This window comes from Micromesistius poutassou (genome assembly GCF_964030765.1).
Source record: "Micromesistius poutassou genome assembly, contig: SCAFFOLD_4659, whole genome shotgun sequence".
Lineage (NCBI taxonomy): Eukaryota > Metazoa > Chordata > Actinopteri > Gadiformes > Gadidae > Micromesistius > Micromesistius poutassou.
In genome coordinates this window covers 1-17,736 of record NW_028180548.1, presented here as the reverse complement: position 1 = coordinate 17,736, position 17,736 = coordinate 1, and the positions used below count along the sequence as shown (strand labels likewise).

At 48.7% G+C, this 17,736-nt stretch overlaps 1 protein-coding gene and 1 long non-coding RNA gene across 2 annotated transcripts; one reads left to right on the top strand and one right to left on the bottom strand.

Moving 5' to 3' along the window:
- Positions 1-3,798: 3,798 nt before the first annotated feature.
- Positions 3,799-5,934, bottom strand: LOC311370700. Its single transcript, XR_014640876.1, has 4 exons — positions 5,777-5,934; positions 5,347-5,644; positions 4,187-4,369; positions 3,799-3,894 (listed from the first exon to the last, which is right to left on the bottom strand). It is a non-coding gene; the product is annotated as an uncharacterized lncRNA (long non-coding RNA).
- A 518-nt stretch (positions 5,935-6,452) lies between these two features.
- Positions 6,453-15,167, top strand: naglu (N-acetylglucosaminidase, alpha). Its single transcript, XM_084489034.1, has 6 exons — positions 6,453-6,931; positions 9,048-9,195; positions 10,188-10,334; positions 10,561-10,646; positions 11,257-11,513; positions 12,778-15,167. The coding sequence occupies exons 1-6, from the start codon at positions 6,510-6,512 to the stop codon at positions 13,980-13,982; spliced, it is 2,265 nt and encodes a 754-aa protein (XP_084345160.1). The 5' UTR covers positions 6,453-6,509; the 3' UTR covers positions 13,983-15,167.
- Positions 15,168-17,736: the final 2,569 nt, after the last annotated feature.

The window sequence follows — 17,736 nt, the reverse complement described above, 5'->3', positions numbered from 1 at the left end:
CACACACACACACACACACACACACACACACACACACACACACACACACACACACACACACACACACACACACACACACACACACACACACTAACCTCAGTTCACACATCACCTCGTATTAGTGAGTTCATGAAGGATAACATCCTTCAAGTTCACCGCAAACCTGCACCTTGTAAACATTACGCAGCCCTTATGCAACACAGGGCGGGGTGTCTGATTTACTACCTCTAAATCAACTGGGTCTGGAGTCCCACGAGTGCAGGTTTAACACAGAACCAAACGTGGGCACCTCCAACCCCTCCAGCTCTCATGGAGGAGAGTCGTCCCTTCCGACACACGCAAGGCTTAGGCCCTGTCCCGTCCCTCCCCCCTCAAAACCTCCACTTGGTCTGGAGTGCCCTCAACAGTAAATCTTCCACTTCGTTTTAAGCCTGCACCGGACCTCACTACGTTTTGAGGGTTGATTATAAGGGCCAAATAGCACTCCCCCTTAGCTCCCTACAGTAATGGGACACCCAACCCCTACACGAGAACGCGCTAAATCTAGGGTTAGGGCAAAGATCTAGGGTTAGGGGAGGGATTGGGACGGGGCCTTTGTTCACGATATGCTAAAGGGTGAATCGCCGTTCGCAGTTCACGATTCGAAACACATTCGCAATCCTGACGAACCGGCAGCGCAGCAGAAACCCCCCGACTACGCCCGACTACGCCCGACTACACCCGTCCACGCGTCAGCCATTCATGTGCATGAGCTACACCTGTGTGTGTGTGTGCGGCACATAATGACGCATTACATAAACCGCAGACACGCAGCTGGAGGTCTGGAATGACATGACAGGTCGTGACCTGAGAGGCCGTCACACTTTACATACCAGTTCAATCCTTTGTTGTGTGTGCTCGCTCTGTGGCTGCTCAACTCGCTCCAGAGACAACACCTCTAGCTCCTCCCTCTCCGGGCCGTCCCCCTCTCTAGCTCCTCCCCCACCACCACCACCTGTGTGCATCCCCGCACCGCGTCTTGCGATGTATCTGTATGGTATGTGTGTGTGTGTGTGTGTGTGAGAGTCAGTGAACGTGATCTGCACATGGGGGGTGTGTGTGTGTGTGTGTGTGTGTGTGTGTGTGTGTGTGTGTGTGTGTGTGTGTGTGTGTGTGTGTGTGTGTGTGTGTGTGTGTGTGTGTTCACACCTTGCCTCACACTGATTTTGGACCCAGATTCAGAAGCTGACACAGCGTGCAACATCACCACCGTGACAAGCGGTGATAGTTACTAAGTAAATATTTTAGAAGAGTACTGCGTTCCACATGTGGAGAGGGAGACTAAAAACCCTTCACTCCAGACATTTCCCAGATTGTGGAAACGAATGCAAAGTTCCACCAGAGAGGCTTCATGTTTCCTGAGGACCTAGATACACACACGCACACGCACACACGCACACCCTCACCACAGCACTCAGCAGTGAGCACACCTGAACTGTGCAGCTGTTCCGGTGTGTTCTGACCCGGCTCACACTGGATCACAAGTCCTCTTGGGTCCTGAACCATTGATTAGAATACTGAACAACCCAACAGCAAGCCTGTGTGGAGATCTTTTCAGCTTATGGATGTTTCTAAAAAAGATTACATTTTTGGCGCATGTAAAGTGAGGAGGAAGGAGAAAAAAACCCACGAGGGACAAGGGACAGGTGCGTCTGACTTTTAGGAAGTTCACAGTCACACCAAAAGACCGTTTCACTGCTCAAATAAGGACCAGCAGCTACCTCCACATCTCACTAGGTAGGCACCGCCTCCAGCAGCACATAAAACCAGTAATAGTAAATGAGACACACACACACACACACACACACACACACACACACACACACACACACACACCTAAACGATGTGCAAGCCATCTGCCAGGGAAAGAAAGGGGTAGGGATTAGTGTGTGTGTGTGTGCCTACAGTGTGTGTGGGCAGCAGGGGAACTTGACTCCTCCCCTTTGCTGGCTGAACGGCTGGTTCAAGCCGGTCGCCTTGTCAGCCGCTTATCAGCTAAGTGGCAGCGGCGGCGCAACGTTAAGGAGACGACAGAAGACTAGAGACGCGACGCAGCACTAGACAAGAGAGGACACACACACACACACACACACACACACACACACACACACACACACACACACACACACACACACACACACACACACACACACACACACACACACACACACACACACACACACACAGTATACTTGCAGTTCCTAAAGCAGGAAAGACGCTTGTAAGAAGCGGCCACTTTTGACGAGCTGCAAATATTCTTTCGGGGTCAAATTAAGTCATTCTGACCGTACGGTCCGGTCCAAACCGTCGCATCTTTGGGACTGCAGTGCATCGGCTGGAAAGATCGAAATATTGTAATCATGTCAGTGCAGCCCATGTGACCAGCATACGCTGTTCATTGTAAACAACACAAACAAACTCAATCTGCTTCGGTTGGTATCACCGTCCTTATCACAGACACACACGTACTCACACAACGGCCACACAATGTAGGATCTCCCCAGACTGGGAGGTCAAACTGCAGGTATTGTCAACGACGTGAACCTGTGTCAACGCGGGACGGTCGCGACTTGGCGAAGGCGGGGGCAGCGACCGCTCCAGATGAAAGCGAGCATGGGGGCTGCAGCCGCAGACCTTGTAATCACAGGGGCCTTTGAAGAGCCACTCTGTAATGGGCCCCCATCGGTGACACCCAGTTCAGGGGTGGGGGGGATTGTGTGTGTGTGTGTGTGTGTGTGTGTGTGTGTGTGTGTGTGTGTGTGTGTGTGTGTGTGTGTGTGTGTGTGTGTGTGTGTGTGTGTGTTCCCACCACTGAAGGAAACTATTGAGTTCATGTTGTCCCCTCACGGCTGACACACACACACACACACACACACACACACACACACACACACACACACACACACACACACACACACACACACACACACACACACACACACACACACACACACACACACACACACACACACACACACAATTCATCTCCATCTGTGTGGACAATTGGAACAATTGCATTGTACATCAGTTCTCGCGCTGGCTTTGTTGCGCCGATTCTGAGAACAGCATCACGCGTCCGGGGCCTCATCACCACGAGAGCTGAGGTCCTTTAAGAGAGTTCATCGTCTGACTCGAGGACATTCGGTCTCAGGGCTACGATGGAATCACAAAACACGCTTATTCCACTAAAACTGATTGACTCCCATTCCAATGTTATCGGTCCTAAACAGGCAACAAGTAAAAAGTAGAAGAGAACATATTCAGAGACAAATACATTGACTACGGTACTGTAGTGATTGTATTGGATTTGCCTTTCCCCTGCTTGGGACCAGCCAAGATGATAACGACCACCAGGGTGATGGCTGCAGAGACCGCTGCCCGGGTCACCGCCTCCTCCAGGGACCAGACCCACAACCCCCCCCCTCCAGCTAGAGCGCATACCCAGCAAGTGTGGGCCAGCTCATTGAACAGCTGATTCACACACACACACACACACACACACACACACACACACACACACTTCAAAAGTCTCACAGCCGTGCACCAAGATTGGAAAACAAAAATTGGAAAATTGGTTTGTTTTTTCAGTCCCATACCATCACCTCCTCCTCAGAGTAGAATGTGAAAGAAACTGGAGCTGGAGCTGACGGCCCGCGGCGTAATGTGGAGCACGACCAAACGATACAACTGGCGCACAAAACAGGACGATCTGAAACATGCAAAAAGCAAAACAACGCGTGGGCCCGACGTTCCACTCACTTGTCCGGCTGCACTTGACTTTGGTGAGAAGCTTGTGGGTCAGAAGCAGATCCCCGGTCTTCACAGCCACCAGCAGATCCTGCTCCTTGCCCATCGCTACACCGAAACACACCACAACCGAGGACAACTGTTACCACACCACACTTCACAACATCAAAAGAGTGTTTCCATATTGTCCCCTTGTGCATGTCCCCTTGTGTGAGTGAGTGAGTGAGTGTGTAAGTTTGGGCCTGTCCTTGTGCACGCATGCATGCATGCGTGAGATAGTGCAGGCTTGCGAGCGCATGGCATACGCGTGTATCTATGTTTGTATGTACAGTATGTATGTATGTATGTATGCTGTGTATGCGTGAGTGATGTTGTGCCCAAGATAGCCAGCAGCTCTCACCTCTCAGGTGAGAGGGGGGGGGTGTGATGGGAGTTGCTGGCTGGTGAGCTCCTCACTCGTCGACTCTCTCCATGCCTCTCATGGACGCAGCTTTACAAGCCTCAGCATGGAGACCAGGCAATGGATCTATTCCAAGTCAAGCAGCAGTCCACAGTGGTCCATTTCAGTCCTCACCAGCCGGACCTGGGGGGCCGGGGGGGGGGGACGGGGGGGGGACAGACTTTGTCTCTAGGGTTCATCTCAAATAGGAAATACAAAGTCTTTCTGTTCAAGCCGATTCAATTATATTCAAAAATATAATACTTGAAAATATGTCTCCAAATCCAATTTCCCTCGGGAAAAAACTAGCAGCAGTTCCCCATTAAAGCGACTATATGTAAAACAGGGTGGAATCAGTGAAGAAATAAATGAGTGTTTGACTAACTGGATCTGCTACTGAGACGGAGTATAACAAGACGGAACAAACCGCTCCAGTGGACCAGATCGCCTACAGCAGAAACAAGGTGCTGATCAAGATCAAACCACAATTGAGATTACACGAGTACATATAAAGAACAATTATGTTGTTGTTGCTGATGTTATGGTAATAGCGTTAATAGCACGACATGAAATCCGTCTTGGGAAGATCGTTGACTGAACAAAAAACAATGCATGTTTTTGCCAAGGCATATCCAAGTTAGTCTGCATGATGCACTTCTAAGCCAGATATATTTAATGACTACATGGGTAACTGAGCCTACTACTAAGCCCTCCAAACCGCACAGGGCGCAGAATTAACCACGGATTTAACTCAAACCGAATAGAAAACATTGTGAACAACGCCTGTAACGCCTGTAGTCATATTGCAAAAGCAAACGTTTAACACAACATAGCATATAATATAACCTCATTCCGAGACGTGGGCAACAGACCGGGGCCACGGGGACTCCAGAGGCGAGTTGTCGACGGTCAAGGTGGATAAATCCTAATCTTTAAAGAGTTTGTTATCGTCATCCTGCTGTCTACCAAACAAAGACAGGCGGGATCTAATCACGTCAGAAAACACACAACACACCGCGGTTACGTGACCCTGGCCAAAGTTTATACAAGTTGTAACATTTTTTAATATATATATATATATATATATATATATATATAAACGAATGCATTAAACATCTCACCTGTTAGTGGTTAAGTGGCGACGACGTGGACCAGAGGAGCGGGACCGTGAGGTTGGGCTGGGTCCCCGACCCGGAGCGGAGGACCAGAGGAGCGGGACCGGGAGGCTGGGCTGGGTCCCCGACCCGGAGCGGAGGACCAGAGGAGCGGTGGGTCGTGGAGCGGAGGACCGGAGTGAATCTGCTCGTCTGGGAGCCTCGGTCGCAGGAGCGGGGATGTGCGCACTGACTGTCAGACTGGCTCACCGTGAGACCCGGGAGACGCTGCTGTTCTGACAGCTCAATTGAAGACTCCTCCTTTCTGTAGTTTTGTAAAGAAAAAAAGTGTCCGCAAAACTAAAAACTGCGTCGAACTTGGTTAAAAGGGAATGCTTGTTATGCGTCTGCTCGTTTAAGGTATTTTATTATTGGGTTTTGAATACAATGCGATTACGTGTGTGTGTGGTGTTTGAATAGTCTGTTGTAGGCTACTAGGCAAGCCCAAACAACTGGGTGATGGCGCCCTCTGCTGGTTTGGTAGTGAACAGCCCCTCTTGGCCACATGTCAAACAAAGATTAGACATTTCTATTTGACAGACGGAGACAAACCGAATCCGACCTACGGACACAGACGAGGATTGTCAAACCCTCAAAGGCAGATTGATTGAATATAAGTCATTCAATTGAAATAAAGACACACACACACACACACACACACACACACACACACACACACACACACACACACACACACACACACACACACACACACAGGAGATCCTAAACGGTTGTTTACTGTGAGGTACCTTATACACCCATGCTTTGTGCGTGCTGTCCTGGCGTGTCACGTGACGGAATGCACATTAGATTAAAGTCCCACTGAAATCCAAAAGGCGTCCTCCTACAGATTCTGTTATTTCCACTTGGTTAAGAGGTCATGTGATGGGTATAAAATGCACAATTTAACTTTTCGAAAAACAGGCTTTCATCACATGGTCACACGATCACGTGACATCCGCAATTCTGATTGGCCTTGAGCTTTCATGCGCTGGCACGACCTCCCGTGATTGGCTCGCATCACCTCCGTGAACCAACTCTTCCTCATTGCCTGCAGTACAAATGGTCAATGGAACACAACTTTTAATCGGGCGGACGCAGTTCTCTCTCTCGGGTGGACGAGGTTCAAAATGCCTCCTAGAAGTGACCGCGGTGTTGCGCTGTGCGTTGGGTTGTGTTTCATGGGTTTCATCCTCACAGCGCACTGCAGATTTCCAACTCTGGATCATCTGCAGCCACAGGCGAGCGAAAAGACCCAAGCCAGAGCAGTGATCCAGCTTCTGAAGCGACTGCTGGGGGACAGATCCACTGAGTTTATCATCTCTGTCAACCGGAGCATGTCCAAAGACAGTCTGGACGTGTGTGAGCTCTGGTCGACCAGAAACAACCAGATAGTCGCCACTGGGAGCTCTGGGGTCGCCGTGGCTTCTGGTCTTTATAACTACCTGAAGTACTTCTGCAACTGCCATGTGTCCTGGTCTGGAGACCAGCTGGACCTCCCTCGTCCTCTGCCCCAGGTCAGCGGGGTGCTCCGGATCAACACCCAGCACAGGTAGAATGATAATAATACAGTCATAAGATTTATTTATATACACAGGTATAATAATGATAATAATACAGTCATAAGCTTTATTTATATACACAGGTATAATAATGATAATAATACAGTCATAAGCTTTATTTATATACACAGGTATAATGATAATAATACAGTCATAAGATTTATTTATATACACAGGTATAATAATGATAATAATACAGTCATAAGCTTTATTTATATAGCACCGCGGTCATGTAAACGAATGCAGCTGCTGTACAGTAGGCCTACCGCGCAAAATAAAAACGGAATAGACACTAAAACATCAGCAAAGTGCTGTGCAATAAAGTGCAAAACAATAAAACTAACAGTGGAATGAAAACAAACATAATTGATTCATGCAATACAATCAGCAGCGAAATCATCATAGATAACATGCTAATTAAAAACTATTAATTCGTCTTATAAAATGCTAATTAAAAGCTTAATTGAAGAGACGGGGGGCCAATGAACGGGCGCCCAGATATCGCTGGTGACCTTGCATCCCTGATTTCCTGAGGTAAGAGTTTCGTTGATAACCTGATCAGCCCAGATCCACCATATCCAATCCATTATACAGTGGTGATAAAGTCATCCCTAAACTAGGTCATTTGTAAGTGAATTGGGTACATCCCACCTTATTTGACTATATTCATAGTGAAAGTAGTTGTATAAAACCCTTTGGGGGGATTTGAGAGAGTATATATAAATCCTAGCTGTAGGCCTACTTTATGGACGGACACTGTGGATCAAACGGTTTCAATGGGGCTAGAGAAAGTGTCTTCAGTGTGACGTGTTTTGTTCCCATGGAAGAAGCCCCTGTGTTGTTGTTGTTGTTCTGCACGGCAGCAGAAGAGGGTACAACCCCACAAACAAAGCCTTGTCACGCATTGTTTACTGAGCGTAGCGGGGGTGTTTGTGGCCGCCGGCCCAACTTAAAAGACCCCCTCCGCTATTACCGACCGTATCGTTAGCCGCGCATCGCCTCACTCCAGCTATGTCCTCAGTGGCCCAGTCCTGCTAACGACACTCCACATGTCTGTAGACATGCACTGTGCGTCTCTCCACCGCAGCCTCCACACTCCAGACAATGGGTGGTGAGCGAACCGTGACGCCCATCCATCGCTGTCAAAATGTCTGGTTGCAGTCCCGACGTGGGTATAACCAGAGAGACTATCTTACTGTTTTTTTTTCTTTTACTTATCTATTATTTTATTTTATTGTATGACCATGTTTATATGTGAAGCACTTTGAGTCTGCCTCGTGTATGAAAGGTGTTATATAGTTGTCTTATTAAACATGGACTGTGATCCCTATAAAACACGGCTTGGGTCAGGCCGTCTGTTCTGTGCTGAGGAAGCTCCAGATTCCGCCTCTTGTTTCTCCATTCCATTCTCTAGAAACTGTCATTGACACCACGTGTCATCTAGTCTGACACACGAACCAACACGGGAGAACAAGGTTATTTTTATTTTTGCGCATTGGCCTTTATGCATCAGTGTCTATCTGAAGGTGCCTATATTAGTAGTGCTGACCTTTCCCCCCAAGTTCAGTGTTGTGTTTTTACTTGAACTTTGAACTAGGCCTGGGCAATAAAACAATAAATGATCGTATTGTGATAGACTTTTGATCAATATCAATACAAAACATGTTCAATAATAGGCCTATATATCGATAAGAGACTGGACCACCGAATCTAGCAGCTGGGTTTGTTACACAAACACGGTTCCATTCTTATTTACAATATTAGAGTGTTTTTCCTTGTTGCATCGACATTGGAGTATTGATCAATGAAGAACAGTGGAAGGTCGTATTAAGAGTTAAACAGAAGTGTTTAAATCCAGCATGGTAATTCCTGGTCTTTTTAGGTCATTCAAATGATCAATAGTTATCGATATCGATCAATATAATCAAAGTTATATCGTGATATGTCTTTCAGCCATATCGCCCAGGCCTACTTTGAACGCTCTCCTCCTCCTCCGCCCTCCTCCTCCTCCGCCCTCCTCCTCTGCCCTCCTCCTCCTCCTCCTCCTCTGCCCTCCTCCTCCTCCTCCTCCTCCTCCTCCTCCTCCTCCTCCTCCTCCTCCTGCAGGTTCCGGTACTACCAGAACGTCTGCACCGTCAGCTACTCCTCGGTGTGGTGGGGCTGGCCGCGCTGGGAGCGGGAGATCGACTGGATGGCTCTGAACGGGATCAACCTCCCGCTGGCCTTCACAGGGCAGGAGGCCCTCTGGCAGGAGGTAGGGCCCCCGTACCGGGGTGTTTAACCTTCACAGGGCAGGAGGCCCTCTGGCAGGAGGTAGGGCCCTCGTACCGGGGCGTTTAACCTTCACTGTGCAGGAGCGCCCCTGCACAGGCGGCTCACCGGGTTACAGAGCGTACCCTATGGGCTCAGTGACCCGGGTTACAGAGCGTACCCTATGGGCTCAGTCCTGTACGCAGCGACCCGGGTTACAGAGCGTACCCTATGGGCTCAGTCCTGTACACAGTGACCCGGGTTACAGAGCGTACCCTATGGGCTCAGCCCTGTACGCAGTGACCCGGGTTTGAGTCCTGCCCGTGGTCATTAGCTGCATGTCCCGTCCCCCCCCTCTGTCTCCCATACCGTCCTCGCCATCTCTCTCTCTATAATAAAACGTACCTTCACTGTGCAGATAGTTCCCGGTAGTTAGGGTACATGGAGGGTTATAACGGGACGACAGTAGCTCAGGAGGTAGAGCGGGTCGGCTGGTAACCACAAGGTCGCTGGTTCGATCCCCGGCTCCTCCTAGCTAGAGTGTCGTGGTGTCCCTGAGCCAGACGCCCTCACCCTGATTGCTCCTGACCCGCTGGCTGTCGCCCTGCGTGGTCGACTCCGTCGGTGTGTGGATGTGTGATGAATGGGTGAATGTCAGTCAACACTGTGAAGTGCTTTGGATAAAAGCGCTGTATAAATGAGGACTATTTACAATGCCATGCACGGTCGAATCTTTAACTGGATCAGACTCATTTTAACATTTTTTAGTTTTTTGTTGTCTCCTGGAAGAGACGGGAGGTGAGATGCGAAGCCTTGCCCTCATGATAATGAATGGTTCATACAACGAGCTGCAGCGACCGTGACACCAAAGGAAACTGTTATTCATTTGTTATTGATTGAATAACAGTTTCAGTTTCATAGATTTGAGTTTCGTGGACGTGTTATTCAAACCGTTAAAGTATTTCTAAGCCTTGGTTGACCTGTTGTGTTCTTCAGGTGTACCGGGCTCTCGGTCTGAACCAGACGGAGATCGAAGAGTTCTTCTCTGGCCCGGCGTTCCTAGCCTGGAACCGCATGGGGAACATGTTTGAGTTCGGGGGTCCGTTACCGCAGTCCTGGCATGTGAATAAACTCGACCTCCAGGTATGACCCTTTCTGTTCAGCGTGCGGCTGTCAAATACTAAGAGAGATAAGAGAACATTTCAGCCAAACATTTTCAATCACTACTGTTGTAGTGATTGTCTTTGCTCTTAGTAGAATTCCAAGTTTAGGACTTTTCTGTTTCATTGATTACATTTTACATACTATTTTGCTATAGATTTCCTTTGAAGCATTTCATATTTAAAATGATTCCTTCTCTTTCTTTCAGTTTAAAATACTGGCGCGAATGCGGTCTTTCGGAATGATACCGGTCCTTCCGGCATTCTCGGGGAATATTCCAAAAGGAATTCTCAGGTGAGTTTAAAGTGTGCTCATTAAAAAGTTGCATGTGTTGCAAGGATGACCAAGGAGATGCCTGATGCTTCACTGATGTTCATCCTGAAAGAGGGGGGCAGGTATGTCGGGGCTACAGACATTCAAGAGTAGGCCTGGGCCATATGGCTGAAAGACATATCACGATATAACTTGATCATATTGATCGATATCGATAACTATTGATAATTGTAATGACCTAAAAAGACCAGGAATTACCACGCTGGATTTAAACACTTCTGTTTAACACTTCATACGACCTTCCACTGTTCTTCATTGATCAATACTCCAATGTCGACACAACAATGAAAAACACTCAGATATTGTCAATAAGTACGGAACCGTGTTTGTGTAACAAACCCAGCTGCTAGATTCGGTGGTCCGGTCTCTTATCGATATATATTGAACATGTTTTGTATTGATACTGTCTATCACGATAGGATAATTGATTGTTTTATCGCCCAGGCCTAATCACACTGACCGCTCCTGCAGTCAGCGGCTCCATTCCATGTTTCACATTAAAACAAAACCAACCCCCCCCTCCTCAAGCCCCCGAGCGGGACCAACAGCCTGTCGTCGTTCCCTCCTCCAGGCTGCATCCCGGCGCCAACGTGACCCGCCTGGGCCCCTGGGCTCACTTCAACTGCAGCTTGTCGTGCGCCTACGTCCTGGACCCGCGGGACCCGCTGTTCCTGCGGATCGGCTCGCTGTACCTGTCCCAGGTGGTGAAGCAGTTCGGGACGGACCACGTCTACAACACGGACGCCTTCAACGAGATGACGCCGCCCTCGTCGGACCCGGGCTACCTGGCGGCGGTCAGCCGCTCCGTCTTCGCCTCCATGACGGCGGGTGAGGAGGGGTGCGTTGCGGGGGGGAGTGCGTTGCGGGGGGGAGTGCGTTGCGTGGGGGAGTGCGTTGCGGGGGGGAGTGCGTTGCGTGGGGGAGTGCGTTGCGTGGGGGAGTGGACGCGATGGGTTTGGTGGGAGACAACGGTGTGCTTGTTTCCTTTTGTTCAGCCGTGTCCTCAGGGCCCGATGAAATTTCATAAACCACGCTCCCCTCAGCCTGACGCCTCGTTCACACTACCGCCGTCTGTCCACGGATGTTTTAGGTTGTATTACAAAAGGCGATTTCATTGGACAGTGTTTTTGCATACATTTGCATAACGCGATGTGATTGGCCGAGGGATCCATCGCTGCCTGAAAAGTTGAACATTTCTCAGCTTTTCGACGCAACGGCAACGGAGCCGACAGAACGGACGGGACCCACAATGCATTTGAAGAGCAGCCCCATGCAGAGTCATTGAGATCCGTCAACGGACGCGTGCCGTGTGACCGCGGCCTAACCCTATTTATATAAGAAACAGATCTTCTCCCTATTCAATACGTTTGACTCTAGACTCAAATAGAACTTGGCTAAAAGGATAAGAAAAAACTGCCAGTATACCAAGGAAGAAACTAAAAAATAAATCGTTTTTGCAACACCAGATAATTTCTAAAAGCAACAATGAAATCTGATCTTTAAACTACCATCAAGTTTCCCGTTATAGGATGGAGCTATTCAAACGACCTCGCACAACGGCTGATGAACTGCACCCTTACTGGGGACTGACACACCGCAGGCGAGAGAGAGAGAGACGTGGGCGTAACGTGGGCGTGTCCCTTCACAGCGCCGCCGTTTATCTCGGTATATTTTCAGGATTCATCAGATAACAGGCCCACACGTCATCACCGAGACGCTTCAGAAACGCTTGAGAGTAGAAGTGAAGCGTAAAGTTAAGCTTTGGTCGGCCGTGAGACGGGCGCAGAACGCCGCCGGTGCACCGGTCTGGATGGATTCTACCTCTGAAGGCTGAAGTCTGACGTCTGACTAAAACGGCTCTGGTGTAAATCAGAGCCGTAGATGACCGCAAGCTTAACTTTGGTCCGATGCACATGTTTTAAACGTCAAAGTTATGGGTTAACGGGGTTGTGCCAACAAATCGAGGCTTGACCCAAAGCACCACTGCTTTGCACAGACTTTGTCCCCCCCGCCCCTCCAGTCCTTCTGTATTCCATGTCCCCCCCCCCCCCCCCCCACCCCTTCGCTCAGGTCCTGTATCCTCTCTCCACAGTGGACCCCCAGGCCATCTGGTTGATGCAGGGCTGGCTGTTCTTCAGCAGCGCCTCCTTCTGGAAGCCCCCCCAGATCAAGGCCCTGCTGCACGGCGTGCCCATCGGACGCATGATCGTGTTGGACCTGTTCGCCGAGACGGAGCCTGTCTTCTCCTACACGGAGTCCTTCTACGGGCAGCCCTTCATCTGGTGCATGCTGCACAACTTTGGCGGGAACAGCGGGCTCTTCGGGCAGGTGGAGAGCGTCAACGCGGGGCCCTTCCGGGCTCTGACCTTCCCCAACTCGTCGCTGGTGGGCCTGGGCATGACGCCCGAGGGCATCGAGCAGAACCCGGTCGTCTACGAGCTGATGGGTGAGCTGGCCTGGCGCAGGGAGCCGGTGAACCTGTCCAAGTGGGTGTCCCTGTACGCCGCGCGGCGCTACGGCAGCACGCAGGAGGGCCTGGGCGCCGCCTGGCGGCTGCTGTTCTCCAGCGTCTACAACTGCACCGTGCCGCACTACAAGAACCACAACCACAGCCCGCTGGTGCGCCGGCCTTCCCTCAAAATGAACACCGACGTCTGGTACGACCGGGCCGACCTGTTCAACGCCTGGAAGCTGCTGGTGGAGGCGGCGCCGCCGCTCACGTCCAGGGGGACCTTTCGGCACGACCTGGTGGACGTAACGCGGGAGGCGCTGCAGGTGCTGACCTCGGCCTTCTACCTGGAGATCGCCGAGTCCTTCCGCAGCCAGAAGCTCGGGGAGCTGCTGACGGCGGGCGGCGTGCTGGTCCACGACCTCCTGCCCGAGCTGGACCGCCTGCTGTCCAGCGACGGGGGCTTCCTGCTGGGGCGGTGGCTGGAGCAGGCCGGGGCCCTGGCCCTCGGGGAGGAGGAGGCCCGGCTGTACGACATGAACGCCCGCAACCAGGTCACGCTGTGGGGGCCGAGCGGCGAGATCCTGGACTACGCCAGCAAGGAGTGGGGCGGGCTGGTGGAGGACTACTACGCCCAGCGCTGGGGCCTGTTCGTCAACACGCTGGTGGAGTGTCTGCACACCGGGCGGCCCTTCAAGCAGCAGGCCTTCAACCAGGACGTGTTCCAGGTGGAGCAGGGCTTTGTGTACAACGGCAGGAAGTACCCCTCCGCGCCGAGCGGAGACACTTATGAGATTGCGCGGAGGATCTTCCTCAAGTACTACCCACAGGCCATGAAGAGGTTATAGCGGGCGGAGCCGCGACGTGTACAGCGCCAAGACTGTCTCCCACTGCTTCATTTGTTTAAGAGATTAAAAGAGATTTAAGAGAAGTGGTTTTCTTTTGTTCAACTGAAAGTCCTTGCTTTTTGGTGCTGGTCGATGCCAAGTAGGGTACATGAGTACCTCTAGTAGACGTCTCCAAAACGATAAGGCGCTGCCAGAATCCAACGTTGACTACAAACAGACGGTTTATTCGTCAAGGACGATGTATTGTAAAAGTGCCTTTTTAAATTTTATTTCCCTGCCATCAGTTGTTTGCAGTCCAGTTGGTCACTGCCGTCCGCCCTGGTTAGCATTAGCAATACTCCTTGTACTATAATTCATAACACATTTAAGGATGTTTCATGAAGTTGCTGTTATTGAAAGAAATAGTTTTATCCATTTTATCTTTAGTTGAGCAAAACATTTAAATAATTGTTTATTAGGGGATTTAAAGGTTTGTTTCCCACAATCGTTAGCCTCACAGCATAATTGCCTGAGTCATATTTTGGCCAAATTGTGATATCTAATTTCCTCATTGGCAATTAGATACAAGCTGAACCTTAGAACAGGACTCAATTATTCTATGAGGCTAATGAAATGTCACATAGCCGCTGAGGACACCAGGTCAGTCCCGCTCTGACCCCACAGCGTAGCGACAGCCATTTGTTATTCTACCTCAATGATTAGAGTGTGGCCCAGTAACGCAGTGTTGTGTCATAACTCAATTTGCAACATTTTTATCTGTCATCACTTTCTATTCATTCCAAACTGTTCCAAACAACATTCCAAAAGGTTGTCCTCCCTCCTCTCGTCACCTCCACTAATGTGTTTTTATCGTTTAACCGTCAAATGTAATTATGAGATGTTTGGCCTTTTCTATTTTGTTTGTGGAACGCATTTGCTTTGAAAATCAAGTCTGTATTGCTAGATTTATTTTGAGCAAAACTCGAATCAGTTTCTATTTAATTAATTCATTTCATACATTGGATTAAAACATAAAATAACTTTTGTACGATGAAATCCACTCTTTAAAAAAAACTGCTTGTCTGTGGGACTTCTCAGGAACTTTGTTACGCCTGTCAGTCATCTCCTTGTGAACCAGTTCTTCTTTGTGATGTCTTTTCATGTCCTCTGCTCCTTAAAGGAGCGTTAATTAAAGCGTGCCTTTTGTTGAACTGATCCATGTCTATGAATCAACCTGGGTACGTTATCTTCAGTCATACTGAATAGCAAAAATGTCAACATTTTTACATCTAGTGGGAGCCTCTTGGGGGGGGGCCAACAAAGTTAAATTCCAGGTAAAACTAAATGTGTGGACTACCAAAACATCCCATAAAGCTGTCAGGGGCCGACTTCTGAGTCTCCGAATGACTTGAGAAGCCGGTAGAACTGGTTTGAACGTGGCACAGTTGACTATCGTTCGAAAATCAAAGGATGTCTGTGACTGGTTGCGTGCGACTTAACTGAACAGGTATGCATTGCATAAGGTTAAAGTTAATCAAGACGATGTCGACCAATTCTTTTTATAGGGTTTAACAATTTAATAGATTTACATTATTGTTGCTTTAAGAAATGATTTGGTGTTGCAAAAGTGATTTGTTTCTCTTCCATGGTATGCCGGAAGTTTTTTCATATCCTTTTTAGCCCAGTAATTCTAGAGACTAGAGTCAAGTTGAAAAGGAAGATGTTTCTAATATAAATGGATGAATGGCAGAGTGAGTGCAGTTTCGGAAAGTGATTCCAATCATATGAATTGACTGAAAGGAGCCATCGTCTGGAATTGTATTTATTAACAGACATATAAGACATATTGTTCCCCAATATAACTGGCAAAGGAAACCTCCCCTATATTTCAAAACATTTATTCCATAATATTGAAATCATCACTGCAGCTCTGTATTACAATGATAGCATAATGTCATGAGAATTAAAAACATATGCTCACTTGGTACACCAGATTAATCTCATTTACGTTTCACCAACCAAATATATGTTCACTCAAACAAAAACAAATGAGACAAATCTCTATGCAACCATTCGTTCAGGTACATACAGAAACATGTGTTATGGGTGGTCAATGCATTAATAGTTGTTGAAAACACTTGACGAGTCAAATGTTCCTATGTCAGATTGGATGGAATGCAGCCATCTCCATTCAGATCTATTTGTACGTGATTTACACCCGAAAGCCTCAATGCCCGCATTCCACCAAGTCATCTCGTCTACACTAGCTGTGAGAGGTCCGTCATCACCACGCCTTCCGTCCCTGTCCCCACTACAAAGGAGGAAAAGGACCGTTTCATTCATGTGTTTGTAGCGATGTTAACTGAATTAACACGGGCTATTTAATTAGTATTTTAGTGCCTCACGGGATGTCGCTGTGAATCAAATGAGCAGAGTCATTCCTTTATCCAGCCTCCCCTGGAAACGAGATAAGATGTATTCCATTCCACGACACAAACAGCCAATACATATAAAAGCAATTATCTTTACTAGCTGTTTAGGTCGCGGAATTGTTTAGGTTAAAAAGCAAGGCCATCTTTGTTCAAAGTTTTGTTAAAAGGTGTAAACAAGACATCTCAGTCAGAGCCGTCCTAACAGCTCCAGAAGCCTTTCTGCCCGGCAGCGCCTGGTGGTGTCTCGCTCTGCCCGCCACTGACTCCCTCCGTGTCCGTCTACATGTGCAAAAAACTAGAAGCATCTCCGACTCTGACGCCCTGGCGCTCTTCATTCTCAGGTATTATGATTAAGGGACTCATGTGAGTAAGAGACCAGTCAGAGTAAAGGTGCGTTCATATATACATTACTCTCGCCATTAAGGTGGGCGCTCTGCCAGAGGCCCTTTGGTTAGGGGACAAAAAAAATACATCATGTACAATATATCAGAGGACTAGCCGGTCCCCTCTCTCTCTCTATCTCTCTCTCTATCTCTCTATCCCTCTCTCTCTATGGCCAGTCTGTCTGTACATCTGTCTGTCAGTCAGTCAGTCGGGTTGGCTTGATGTTTACATTGTAAGGAATCGATTAGATCTCATGTTTCCCTTTTATCCGCTCAGTTTGCCGAGCAGAAACCGACGAGCTTGTCGCACTAAGTAGGTCTCGTGTCACGCGTTGAGGGCGGGGGCGGGGTAATGCACACGAGCGTGCGGTCACACACGTCAGTAACACAACCTGCCTGACAACACGTAGCGTGTGCGTGCGTACGTTCAAATGCTTTCACACAGTCGGACGTAATGCAAGGGAGCCCCGTTGCATAAAGTAAAAATTGCATTTTGCTCAAATGAATCGATGACTCCACTGAATGATCCTGAACCGACCCGTGGGACTCGATGCCCTGAAGGACAACGCTGGATAGCGTTCCTGTCAGGGCGCACCCATACAGCCACTAGACACACAGGAGGGGAACATGAGCACAGCTGCCAGGAGGTTTACACTTCAGTATTTATAGTCACAGACAACTTGAGGAAAACAGCAACAGAAATAAGGCAGTGGTACAAAAGAATATAGAATTAAATGTCATTCTTCCCCCCCCCCCCAACTCTTGTAAACATTTCAACAGATGCCCAAAGCTTCCTCTGAACACTTCCAAGATGCATCAAGTTAGTTTTTATCGACAAGGATATGAGATCATATATTCTCTATTGGTTCAGATTACAGAGTTAATTAAGCAATTAAATATGTATTTACCTCGCAAATATTGAATTTCTATATAATGTACCTCTCATCTATTACAAGCTAC

What these genes read in the sequence shown, in the direction of transcription:
- naglu (XM_084489034.1), top strand. Translation starts at nt 6,510, where the DNA reads ATGCCTCCTAGAAGTGACCGCGGTGTTGCGCTGTGCGTTGGGTTGTGT. An exon ending in CGGATCAACACCCAGCACAG is followed by an intron (nt 6,932 to 9,047) that starts GTAGAATGATAA and finishes CTCCTCCTGCAG; the next exon opens with GTTCCGGTACTACCAGAACG. An exon ending in CTTCGCCTCCATGACGGCGG is followed by an intron (nt 11,514 to 12,777) that starts GTGAGGAGGGGT and finishes CTCTCTCCACAG; the next exon opens with TGGACCCCCAGGCCATCTGG.